We start from the raw sequence: 13,259 nt of genomic DNA on the forward strand, positions 1-13,259 counted from the left end.
TTTTAAAGAATGGTTCCAGCATTTAGAATGAAACATTCTTTTTTGAACAGATAAACTATAATACGTTCTGCAAGATGATACCGGAAAAATAACATTTTACAAGATTACTGACGAAGATAAAAACAGCGATATAGGACAGAAAATGTAGATTTTACAAAATATACCCATTCCCATACTTTCCCTTAGTTTATAAGGTAAAAAATGCCTTTAGAATTAGAAGGCTATAAAAGAAAGAAAAATATATCCCTGATTGACAAAAGTTCTTGTTCGTATTTTTCTTACGGAGAATTATGATGAACAAGATCAACCAATATATAAGGGCACGTTAAGAATTTTCCCTTGTATATCTTGTAAAATGTTCCGTTATAGGTTAGGGATATACATCATCTATAAATATATACTATATGCTGATGATTATTTTTACTATGATTACTCCATTGCCCCCTTCATGATCATTGTTGAATTTGTTTCCACTCCACCAACCGTCGCAAGAAATCCATCACCTGTACATATTCACACAATTATATCATTATACTTGTATAAATATACGGTGTGTACATGCATATACGCGTAACTTGTTTGTATGTATGTATATGTACTTGCCTCGGGTGGATCTTGCAAAGAATACGATGCATTAGTGTCTTTGGGAAATTTGGAGACAAGAATGCCGAAGCCTTGTCCTCTCTCTTGAAGCAGCTAAATTAGGTCACAAGTTAAAACGTAAATAATGCACAATTAGTAATGTGAAATCATTTGTGTACAGACTACAGTATAGGATTTTATGGATAGGTTTCACATAGTAAAAATAGGTTTTAATATATCCAAATGACTTGTAAGTTCAAAATTATGAAATAGAAATATTAAAAATACTAATTTAATTTGTATACCTTAAAAGCATCTTCATCGGTTCGATCGTCACCAATGTATATCGGAAATACATCGTTAGAGTTCTCAAATCCTGCAACAGCCAGAGTATTAAGTAACTAATTTAGTATTCTTTTTAGCAAAAAAAAAGTATTATTCTAAAATAATAAACATTCAAGATACTATTGTTGATGGTTTTTTTCTTCTAAATAAAATACCTTTTTTGCAATAAGATACGTCAAACAAACACAAAAGTATAAAAAAATTCAAGAACTTTTTTATGTGCTTTGAATGTAAAATTAATCAAAATAAAAGAGGAGAAATATATATATATTAGAAAGGGCTTAAGAAATATCTTACCAAGTGACTCTAACAAAAACTCAAGAGCCTTGCCTTTGTCCCATTTAATCATAGGTCGGATTTCAAAAACCTGTTTGAAGTCCAAAAATAAATTCCCCTTACATAAGTTTTACTACAATTTTCTTATAGATTACTTAAATTCACCAAAAACAAGATGCCACAACATACCTTCCGACCTTGGGACAGTTTCAATGTCGGATAGTTCTTTACCACCGACCGAACTTTTAAAGCCAGGTCGCTCCATTTCTGAATATTTTTCCAAAGAAAGTTGTAAGCATTTAATATTTTCAAATAAAACTGGAAGAACTTACAGTAGAAATTTCCTTTTAAATATATATATACACAAGTCAGGAAACTTTGTAATTACTTAGTAAAATATGTACCTTCTCATCGACGCAACGGAAGTGTACAGAAAGACAGAACTTGTTGTTCTCCACTTTGGCTCCTGGTGTTGATTTGGTTTTCTCCACTAATTGTTTAAAAACCTACAAAAACATTTCAAAGTCAATACTCAACCATATACATACAGAATTAAAGATGAACAAAAAGAAAAACAAACTTTTATTTACCTCATCGATCATGGGAAGAAAGTCTCCAGCTGGTTGATAAAGAACAGATGGTTTATCCTAAGCAACAAAGTAAAATTTAAAATAAACAAAAGAAAAACTGTGATTGTAATTTTATAATATACTATTAATCCTGTATACCTTATTGTATCTGGAGAAACCTTTTGTTGGACCTTTAATATCCATTCCATGGCTACCAGCATAATACAGTTCTGCTAGCTTCACAAAGCTATACACCTACAAAATCATTATGCTTATAAGCTAATTAACTCAAAATTTGTTGATTAATATTAATCTTTCAAAAATAGTAAATGAAATGTACCTTGTCTATGCATCTACCAGTAACTATAGAGGTTGGAAAGGACTTGGCCAGTTTTTTCACTGTTCTTCTCATCTGTGACACACAGAACAAAGATTAGATATAAAAGGAAAAAACAATGAAGATGTTTATGAAACCTATGTCTGGATAAATTAATAAGAACCTTGCTGGTTATAAAAGCTCTGTCTGGATCAGCGACGATTGGAGAAAGAGTACCGTCATAGTCAAGAAACATAACGATCTGTTTTCCTCTTGAAGCTTCGATGATTCTTTCAAACATGTCAAGAGCCGATGGATGTCGTTTCTGGTCGAAATTATAAAGTTCAGCAAAATAAAAATTCAAGAATCATCTAAGAACACAAGAGTTTTTCTGAAAAAGTGTGTAGTGAAGCTTACAAGCCAAGAATTGAGCTCATCTTCTGATGAAAGAGAAGAAAGTGATTTGAGATGAGTAGGAGAAGAAGCTCTCATGGAGTCAACCCAAGAGTTGAGTCTCTGACTTTGAGCGCCACTGAGTTCTAGGTTCTTGAGTAGTTTCTTCTTGGAAATTGAGATGTGACCAGGAACAGTCGGTGGTTTTTGAGCGGAAGGAGCAAAGACCGAGGAGTTGGAGACGGTTATGATTCCTGTATTGGCGTCTGATACGACGACGTTTTGGCTCACCATCTTATAAAAAATTATAAAACAGAGAAGAAGTAAGAAAAAAGGGGATTTTGAGAACAGAGGATGTGAAGTCAAAGTGATTGATCTCCTTGATAAGATCGTGCCCTTATGAAAAAACCAGTGATTAAAGATGGATCTTTAAATGGGTTTAGTAAAAGGAATGTGGCCAAGAGAGAAGTTAAAGAAACGACAGGTGTTGGGAACAGAGGAAGGAGAAGAAGAAGTTGCACTGTTATTCGAATCTGTAATTTGGCCTTTGCAGTGTTCGAAGAGTGAGAGATAGTGTGGGAGAAATGCCAAGTCCAAGAGGTGGCTTATATAGATGCTCAAGCGCACCAAAATTTAGAGCGAGAGTAGAGAGAGAGAGAGTCTGTTAATACAATTTACAAGTGGGAGCCATGGGACCGAAGTTCTGAGTTGGGACCTACAAGCCGGCCCAGCTGAAGGAGGTGGTGGTGACTCTTCTCTTTGTAGATAAAAATAAAGTTGGTCCCATAATAATGCCACGTGTCTTAGATGCAAAGGAATCACACTATATTGCCACGTGTCTCGGACCGAAAGGAACCACCGTTTTCATCTCTAGTCTTTTTCGTGTAACGTCGTGTATATATTTGTTTTAATAAGCTAACGTCGACGATCATAATATGGTAGTTAAGTTAAGTAATCAAGAGCTTTCACGATCAATTAAACAAGTTTGCAATAAACTTAGGTGTGTTTTTGTATGTGTATATTCGCTCTACTCAAATCTTTAAAAGGTTAAAATATGTATCGTAGAGTTATTAAATTACGTTGTCCAGCTCTTGACGGTAACCCAAGCTAGACGACTTCGTCGGTTTCATTAACAATCAAATGCAGTACTGTATAATTAATATGAGGATGAGTCTGACTCCTTACGATGGGTACAGCCATGGGCCACGCCATGCACACGTAAGATAACTAAAATAAATTACAGTTATTTATGAATTATATTTTATTAATAAGATGAATCACCATACATTGCAATAAACCAATAGCTCTCGAACTTTCTTTTAGACCTAATTTTTTTGTTCATGAATTGACGTAGAATAGTTAATGAAAAATTCAAAAATATCATAAGTTTATAAAGAAATGTATACACAATAGACGGATCGCCAATTCGACATACTTCACTATTTCAATTTCGAACATTAATTTTGATATTCTAAGTCTGAAGTACATAGCGATCAACAATGACTCAGTGAGCATCAAACCAAAACTTAATAATCTAAACAAGTTTTCTATAAAATATGAGTCACCTTTCGAGGGATTTTTAGTTCATATTTGAAGTAATCAAAACATTTTGAATTTTGATTGTATGACTTGTAACGCTTCTTGTTTTTTGCACGTGTATATATGTTTGTCGACCGTTTCTGATCTCGTGATCCATCTAGGCTTCGGTACTTATCAACTACTATTATCTATAGTGATAAGCTTTTTGGGCAATATTATAGGATATCACACTGTCACGAAAATGGTGTCATTCTAGTGGAAAACACATGTGTCACTCTCACTCTTGACATGCAACCAAGTGTGTAATTTCTTTTACAAAAATGTTCGAGGACGAAATATACAAAACTAAAGAATTTGAATTTGGAGGAAATATATAAAAATCTTTATCAAATTAGTAATAATGTTGTCGATATAAACATTACATAAGTGCAACTCGTATACTCCCCTCGTCTCTGAAAACCAAAGGCACCCTTTTTGAGCTAACCATAAAACCAGCTGCAGTTACAGTGTACTCTTTCGAAAATATCATTTTAAAATTTTTCACACGGATTTAAAAAATGAGTAAGATACATTTATATTTTTACTAGTTACACATATTTAATCAATAATATTTGATAGAAATAAAATTATTTATAAGATCAATGTATTTATAATTAATATTAAGTTTCAGTTAACTATAAATTACATTAAATTATAAAATATTATTTTTTGTATAACAAGAAAAGGTGTTAAATGATATTTTTTATGAAACATAAAGAATACTTATTGTTTATTATACTTTCTGTGGGTCGTAATTTTGGTATTAATAAATTCATTAACTATCATACTATTTAATAGTGCTACATTAGCAAATTAAGTTTTCATTTTCTGCATTTATATTAAAATTAATTTTATGAAAATCTCGCCCTGGTATAATTTCTTACAATAAACGAACTATAGAGTTTATATAAGATTTTCCTTTTATTTCATTATGTAACAATTAACATTATAGTTTTATATACATATATGCGTGTGTATATAATTTCATGCATTGCATATTACGGTATTTATGTGGATGATTTGTAAGAAACAAACAATGCGTGTGTGAATAACAATTTGTCAATCCTGCGGAATCTGTATATTACTATATGCAAGTAAACAAATGGAACCGTGGATCGCGTGGGAATATGCTCTTGTTACATCCATGTTATTGGATATAAAACAAAACAGTTTGGCACTCAGTCAAAAGATTTATATATTCAGTCTTATGTGTTTAATCAAAGTTCACCATCTCCGTGACATTGAAGTGAAAGAAACTATATATTTAAAGCCTTTTTTCAAAAAAAAAAAGAAACTATATATTTACAAAACTCTAGAAATACTGTGAGGTATAAAAGGACATTTAAAATAAAAAAGAGCTAGTTTTCAGAAGAAAATAATCAAAATGAGTTTTAAGTTTTTTGTGAGAGGTTAGATGGTGGGTCAAGAATTCAAAATCTTACAAGGAATCTGTGTTGTTCAAGGAAAACTCAGTCTTAATTTGACCACGTTTGTGGTTACCTGGTCAATGGCACGAAACCAATAGACTTCCTGCTTGGTTGACAACTACCACGAATAAGATTCTTGGAGACTGGAACAGAACGTTTGACATTTTGACCAACTAAAATATAGGATACTATCATAGTACATTCTAAAAGAAAATCAAGCCAACCTTTTTAAGATTGTTAGGATTGATATTGTTATGTGTTATATATAACATCTTTACGTCCAGGATTAACTTTTAGCGAAGTGCCGAACTTTAAAACCAATGAAGGGAAAGAAAAAGTAATTTTTAAAGGAAAAGCTTACCAAAACTCGGATATAAATTTCAACATGGCTAGTCAGTCATCCAACTCTTTTTAATAAAAAGCTTATTGTTCATCTATTCGCATTTGAACTCTTCCAGTTAGGCTATTCGCATTTGAACTCTTCTTTTGTAAGGTTATATAATTGGTATCATATTAAACTACCGTCAAAATGAACGAATATTTATGTGTACAGAGATTCCGTGATATTTGCTTATACAGTGTTGACCAAATAATATTCTTTACGTGAACAAGAACAATCACGCCCTCGGGAAAATACTAGATGGACAATTGGACACCGGACACCCTTAACGAATCAGTTATTTTATTTTTATTCTTTTACCCAAATTAGTTTATAAAAAAATAATATTTCGATTTTTTAGGATCATATTCGCTTTGCCATGTGCTTCCCCGTTTTGGGATTCGACGTATGTTAAAATTTTCCCAAGTCAAATGTGAACGTGATCGATATACTTATATATATATATATATTCTGGTTACATATATCAATTTTTTAACAGTGGATAACATATTTCATCATCGTATAATTTCTAACTTTATTACATATGATGATCAACTACTTGGTAAATATATTTTTTGATGCAAAACTTGGTAAATATGCGATAAGCTAATATCTTAATTATAATCTGTAAAAAAATATATAATCTCGGATTCGAACTCCATATTCCGGTGTAGAAATCTTTAAACCTTAACCAATATGATAAGGTGCTTATACAATGACATAAATCAATTAGAATGTTGTTTTCCTTTTTAAAAAGTAATTTTGAAATTAGATTTTTCTTTGACATTCATAGAAAGCTTCTTCATTTTCTTACAAGGTTTCAAATGGTGTAAACTAGAAAAATGGAAGAAATAGTTAATTGTTTTTAAATACTTCCCATATCAAATAATTAGGTCATCCAATGATGATACGTAAGCGAAGACGTAATGGTTTAAGAAATAAAGTTTCACGGGCGATCCTAGAGAGATTCAGATTCTTTTAGTTCTCTGACTACCGTTAGTTTTTACATAATTACTTTTCTTTTCCATCTTAGGGCCTTGCAATTAAAATATAAAACATGAAAAAGCTACAAATATAATTCTTTACTTTAAAGGTTTTGACTGTTACCCACCCAACATTGTCTCAAGTTATAAACTGTAAGCAAACCCATGTTTTCCGGCTGAAACAACGCCTTTGATCACCTTCTTAGATTCTTATTAGTTTAAGTATTAAGATTTTGTTGGGTGTTTTCATTACAACCTCTGATTTATTAATTTATATCTTTTTGCGACGATTCATCGTATAGCTAATGTCTCAAAAAGTTTGATTGTGAATTAGTTACACGTGCATGCACATCCACGAAGTTTACGAGTCTTCTCTTGACGTGAAACATGGTCCTTCACTTAAAATGATGTGATGTTTTCATCAACAAGAAAATTGCTTGCTTCGAGTTAAAACAAAATTGTAAAATTTTCAAATAATTACCTCCTTAGAAGAAGTTTTTTTTCTACAGAAAGTAGTAACATGATACATGCATGGTCTACGGAGATTTTTCAATGCATTGTTGCAGATTTAAATTTTGTTACATTGGCCTTTGAGACTGCATCTTTTAGCTGGATATCTCGTGTCAGGAACTAAAGCATGCACTCCTGTCTACAACTCTTGTACTAAACCCTTTGAGAACTTAAGTTTGAATGGAATGATTAGTAGTGTACATTGGTCAAAAAATGATTAGTAGTGTACAAAAAAAAATAAGAGTTTTTATGATAAAAAATAATTTATCTAAAAAATACAATAAAGTTGGGCCTTTTTATAACATCAGTTGAACTACATAAAGCTTTACAAAATTGACCGGTACGTTGACTCTTTAATTTTCAGTTTCTTTTATCACTTTTATAGTTCGAAAGTAGTATTTCAGCCTGTGTAAATTTCTGTATTAATTTATAGTATAAATTTATAGTATTTCTGTATAAATTTTATACAATGTTCAGAAGATGACATCTGGCTTTCATATCTTTTTTATTTGTCAACCTTTTCTTAACGAATAAAATACGTAGATTTATATCTCAATTATTATAGTTACTTACGTTTTCTGGTAGTCAATTGAAGTGTCAGGCTAGATCGCCGGCCATGGACCGAACCGAGCTTCAAAGGTTCATAACGTGTCAGAAGCTTGTTAGAGCAGCATTATTGCAGTATGTAAAACGGTTTCTTAGGCAAAACGGTATGTGTGGGCTCCACCAATATTTTAAAAACGGTGACAGAAGACGTGAGTTGAGGATCGCTTCAGATGGGTTTTGTGCACTGTTTACGGACTTCACAGACACGTGACGGTCCGTGATTGGTGCGATTTTTATTTTTTTCTTTTTTAAATCAGATAAAACAAAAAAAAAAAATTAAAAACCCAAAAAAGGGTTCACCGGATAATCATGCTCTTAGTCGTCTGGATCTGTCGTTCTTCGAAACCGACATCACATGTCTTACTTCAATATGTGTCCCTATTTAAACACGAGCACTCTCACTAGGACCAGGCAAAATATCCATAAATTTTGATTCAGTTTGTTATATATTTTGATTTGAACTGAAAAATCTGGATATCCGTAATTCTACGAAGCAAAACAAATACTGATATGTAATATCCGTAAGAATCAAAGTAAATCACAAATACTAATATTTTTAGAAACGGATATCTGATCCGATCCATAATATGAATATATATATATATATATATATATATATATATATATCATATAGTTAAAGAATTATCTATATAAATTATATATATATATATTATATTATACATAAGTTTTACAGTTTTTATTTACTATATTTATTAAATTAGTTATTATAATTTTGAAAAAGTAAATAACTTTTTTTATTTTTTGTAATAAAATATCATTATTTTATATTATTTTTACTTTATTTATTTATTTTGACGTATCGAATCGGTTATCCGGTCAGAAACCTAAAATTTTCCAGATATCTACGATATCGTATATTCGAGTGGCTACATATCAAATCATATCAGATAATTGATTATTAGGACGAATGGATCGGATCACTAATACCTCCAAAATCATGCTCACCCCTAATTCTCTTTAGTGGTGGGTAGATTCTTTTATTTTATTTTTTCCGTAGTAGTACACATGTCAATTAGGGTTGAAGCCCGCAGCCCGAACCTGCCCAATCCTAAATATTACCGGGCTTGGGCTTAGTTTTATAAGTTTATAAAAATTTGGGCCTTTCAGACGAAGCCCATTTGGGCTTTGGATATTTAAAGCCTAAGCCCGTTTGGGCTAAGACCGGCCCGAAAACCCAAAATTTTATATTTTAACTTAAATATTGTCGTTTTTGCAATCAAACCAATTATTAGTATTGATATATTATTTTAATATTTTTATCCAAACTCTAATAAAGGAAATATATAAGTTGTTAATGGACTTTCTTGTTTGATCATTACAAGTGTCACATTTTAATTTTTGCAAATATACCTTCTCTTTTCATGTACAGCATGTTATTTTTTAATTTCAAAATACAAAGTATGAAACATTTGACCATTTTTTTCATAAAAAAATTCTCGTATATATATAGTTTACTTTATATTTGATTATTTAAATTTTATTAAATTTGATTTGTTTGTAATATGTTTTTAAAGCATACGAAAACGTAAAAATATCTGCTAAGAAAAAAAAATTAAACTCACTTTATTGTTTAAAACAGAAAAATGAAACTGTTTTTTTAATAAAAATTACATGTATTAAAACGATGGAAGTGGCAATGACGAATTATTTTTCCAAAAGCCCAAAAAAGTTCGAAAAGCCTTATAACCCTATAAAGACCGGGCTGAACTTTGAATTTTAAGACCAAAATATTTCTGGGCCGGACTCAAATATTTATGGATTTTGAGGATTTAGACTGAGCCGGGCCACCCCGAATTGACATCCTACGTAGTAGTATACAAGGGAAAAACCATAGCAAGTAAGTAAAAACTAATAGCATAATACTAAGAAAACTCTCAATGGGGAATTCTCAGAATACATATATGTGTACATATAGAAATTATTATTTAAGTATAAATATTCTAACACTACAATAAACTCAGCCAAAAATATCAATACTATTAAAAGGGAAGGAATTTAAATAAATCTACTTAAAAAATGTTGTTTGGACCCTTTCATTAACTAATAATATTTTGGTCTTACTTTGATTTAGATAAACAATATCAATATTATTAAAACAGTGCCACTGCTTTATTTAAAACCTATGTTATTTAATTATATTTATTTTTCACTAAATATATTTAATTCCAATAACTACTTATTTTTAAATTTCATTTCTCTTCCAGCGTAGTTAGTTAAGATAGCAAACATATTTTTTTTACTGTCAACACAATACCAACCGGTTTAAAACATTTGCCCTATAATAATTTTCGTGTATACTTTCAACAAATTACTATTAATATACATTAACAAGACTGTTGTTTATGAACATTCTAAATATCATTTTATGGTTCGTTTAAGTATTATAAGATCATATGATAGGGCTATAGAATATGTTTTAATAACATGATAGTGCTATCCAATATGTATTAATATAAAAGCAGTCGAGATTTTTATGCAAAATATCATTTTACAACCAAATTTCCCTGTTAAAAAAAGAAAAAAAATTCCCTGTTATTAAATCCAAACTCATGATACCGTATGACCTACAAATACGCGACTTCAAAACTTTAAAATATTATTGGATTTGTATAATATTTACCACATTAATGCTTAGATATCAAAAATTGTACCCTTTTACACGTATATGCAAGCTAATCTTCAAAGTATCTACACTTAAACAAAACAGGATTTCAGAAATATACCTATCAAATTCAGTCACTGTAGAATACTTAAACTAGTATAATAGAAAATATAACAATACTTAAATTCATAAACTTTTAATGTCTATGAATAGTAAAAATAAATTTTAAATCTAAAATAAATGAAAAGTAAAGCTTTAGGATTTTCGATAAGAAAAAAAAAAGAAAACCAATACCAAAACACATAAAATATTATCTTTCAATTTATTATTTTAGGTGGTATAGTGAAATCTTCACCAAAATCTAAAAATCATAAACAAAATAGTTTAATCGATGTTATATGATAAAATCAGAAAGTTCAATGCAAGTTTGGAAATAAAACACAGATTTTAATAATCGAAACTTAAAAAAAAAATAATAAGTTAAATCACTTGCTGGTTCAGCCGGTGGTTCAACGGTTGTCAGGCTACCGGATTTAAGGATTTTTAATGATGTTATCGAATTTTTAAATAATGGATATTTTCTAAAACCCAAACTGGATTATTTACTGAGTCACCGAGTTTATCAATTTGACCACGGGTCCGGGTCAGACATCAAAACACTGCTCGAGACTCTTAAAAACTTTTAAGTATCTATTGCAAAATCATAAACTAATAACATTAAATTTTAACATAGTCTTGAAGAATTTTAATTGAATAACACCAGAATCACTATAAAACCTAAATCTTTAGAAGTGTATAAATAATCTATCCAATAGCACCTTCTTAATAACATATAGTTTCTTTGTTGATTATTTTACCTAATTTTCCTTAATTCAATATAGTGAGTTAAAAAAACTCGTGGTATTCAAATTTTACACATCTACACAAAACACATTGTGTACACATGAAACGTAATTGTAAGATTATAACTATGCTATAATATAAATTTATAAGTTATAAAATAAAGTATTTGTAAGAGAGACAAATCCCGCGCTTTAAAAGCGCGGGTCAAAATTTAGTTTTATTTTAAATTTTCGGTTAGGTTTTTCGTTTTAAGAAATTCATAATTAAATAATAATATATTTATATACATATATGTATCTTGAGAATCATATAGAAAAATTCTCCATTGGAAATGTCAGACAGCATCCATTGTACGTTCACCCACCAAGTCCACATGACATGATGGGTCTTTCCCCGACTGATCCCAATATATAGAACAAGCAATTTTCCTAATAATTTTCATATCTATATAACTAAAAATTTCTTGAATATCTTTTTTTTTTTTTTTCCATCTGGTTTTATTAATAACATTGAAGGATACAAGAGTCGAATACAAAGCCGGCGGAACATAGAAACATCCCCGGAGACTAAACCCAAGAAGGGGAACAAGAACCCAAACAACCGGGCTGCATACCAACATCTGGAACTTAAACTTAATACCTATACTCCTTGTGAGAAACCCAAAGACAATCTATCATAAATTAAAGAACAGAGACTTAATAGCCTATAACCAGCCGGAATTCTTGCAACGAACAATACATGTGACAATTTGAGCAGAAACCTCATCTGAACCTCATATTCACGATGACAACAACCAACCTCTTCGACAACCTCAAGACAACAACCAGGATGAAACAAACACCCACCAGAGCGCTTAACTCAACCGCACCATAAGCTGGAAGCCTCCATGTCTCCACCTCCATGCTTCAAGCAAACAAAGCCATGAGGAAGACAAAGACCAAAGGAAGACCAGGAGAAACACTATTTTCAAGGCAGGAGACAGCCCCCGCTGAACCTGAGAGACAAATAGGTGTTCTGAAAACAACCTATTTCTCAAGGACCATAACCACCAACTGCTGCTCACTACACACCACCACGTTACTGCTACACCGTTGCTAAATCAAAGACCAACTAAGACCAGCTCAAAAACCATGATAGACAAGCATGATTCAACTCCTTGCCTGGAGATACACACAGCTGATGGAGGGACGACGGAACAGAACTGAAGAGCTCTCTCTGTTGAGACACCAAAGCTGCAACATCAAGAGAACCAGATCTAAGCCGACACGTCCAACACGCCTCAGACCTCCATCCGAGTAACACCAGAATCATCAGATCCATCCATAAACCCCGATCTGAAACTAAACCCAAAAAGGTGACAAGTTACCGAAATTAAAGACAGAGACCTATTTAGAAGGGAGAGACATGGCCGCTCCCGACGGCGGTGAGAAGCACCGACCGTCGGAGCAGAAGACTAAGATACGGCGGCTCTTGGTTCTTTAGGTTTTGTCGAGAGCGTTTTCTTTTTAATCCCAAGTCTTGTTTTCAACTTCAAAATTTCTTGAATATCTAATCTTCGAACTTATGAAAGAATCAACAAATGTTCACATCTAGAACATTTATACAAGAGACCAAAATGGATTATAACTGTAATGGGCATATTTGAATTGACATTCTTAACTTATAAATGTCATATGGAAGTGTTCTTATTTCTGTGAAGATATTTTAATATGAGTCATATGAAGGAATTGTCTTCTACCATCACCAGGGTAGTTACGAGTCAATTAGTAGAAATTTATCTTTTTGTTTTCTTGTAAATGAGGGACAAATTAACTTTTAGAAATATATCT

At 31.4% G+C, this 13,259-nt stretch overlaps 1 protein-coding gene across 1 annotated transcript; it reads right to left on the minus strand.

Moving 5' to 3' along the window:
* Positions 1 to 53: 53 nt before the first annotated feature.
* On the minus strand, positions 54 to 6,178 carry LOC103855280 (probable trehalose-phosphate phosphatase J). Its single transcript, XM_009132244.3, has 11 exons — positions 2,506 to 6,178; positions 2,273 to 2,413; positions 2,113 to 2,184; positions 1,932 to 2,027; positions 1,794 to 1,850; positions 1,608 to 1,709; positions 1,393 to 1,470; positions 1,225 to 1,294; positions 888 to 958; positions 604 to 696; positions 54 to 503 (listed from the first exon to the last, which is right to left on the minus strand). The coding sequence occupies exons 1-11, from the start codon at positions 2,773 to 2,775 to the stop codon at positions 453 to 455; spliced, it is 1,101 nt and encodes a 366-aa protein (XP_009130492.1). The 5' UTR covers positions 2,776 to 6,178; the 3' UTR covers positions 54 to 452.
* Positions 6,179 to 13,259: the final 7,081 nt, after the last annotated feature.

This window comes from Brassica rapa, chromosome A02 (genome assembly GCF_000309985.2).
Source record: "Brassica rapa cultivar Chiifu-401-42 chromosome A02, CAAS_Brap_v3.01, whole genome shotgun sequence".
Classification (NCBI taxonomy): Eukaryota; Viridiplantae; Streptophyta; class Magnoliopsida; order Brassicales; family Brassicaceae; genus Brassica; species Brassica rapa.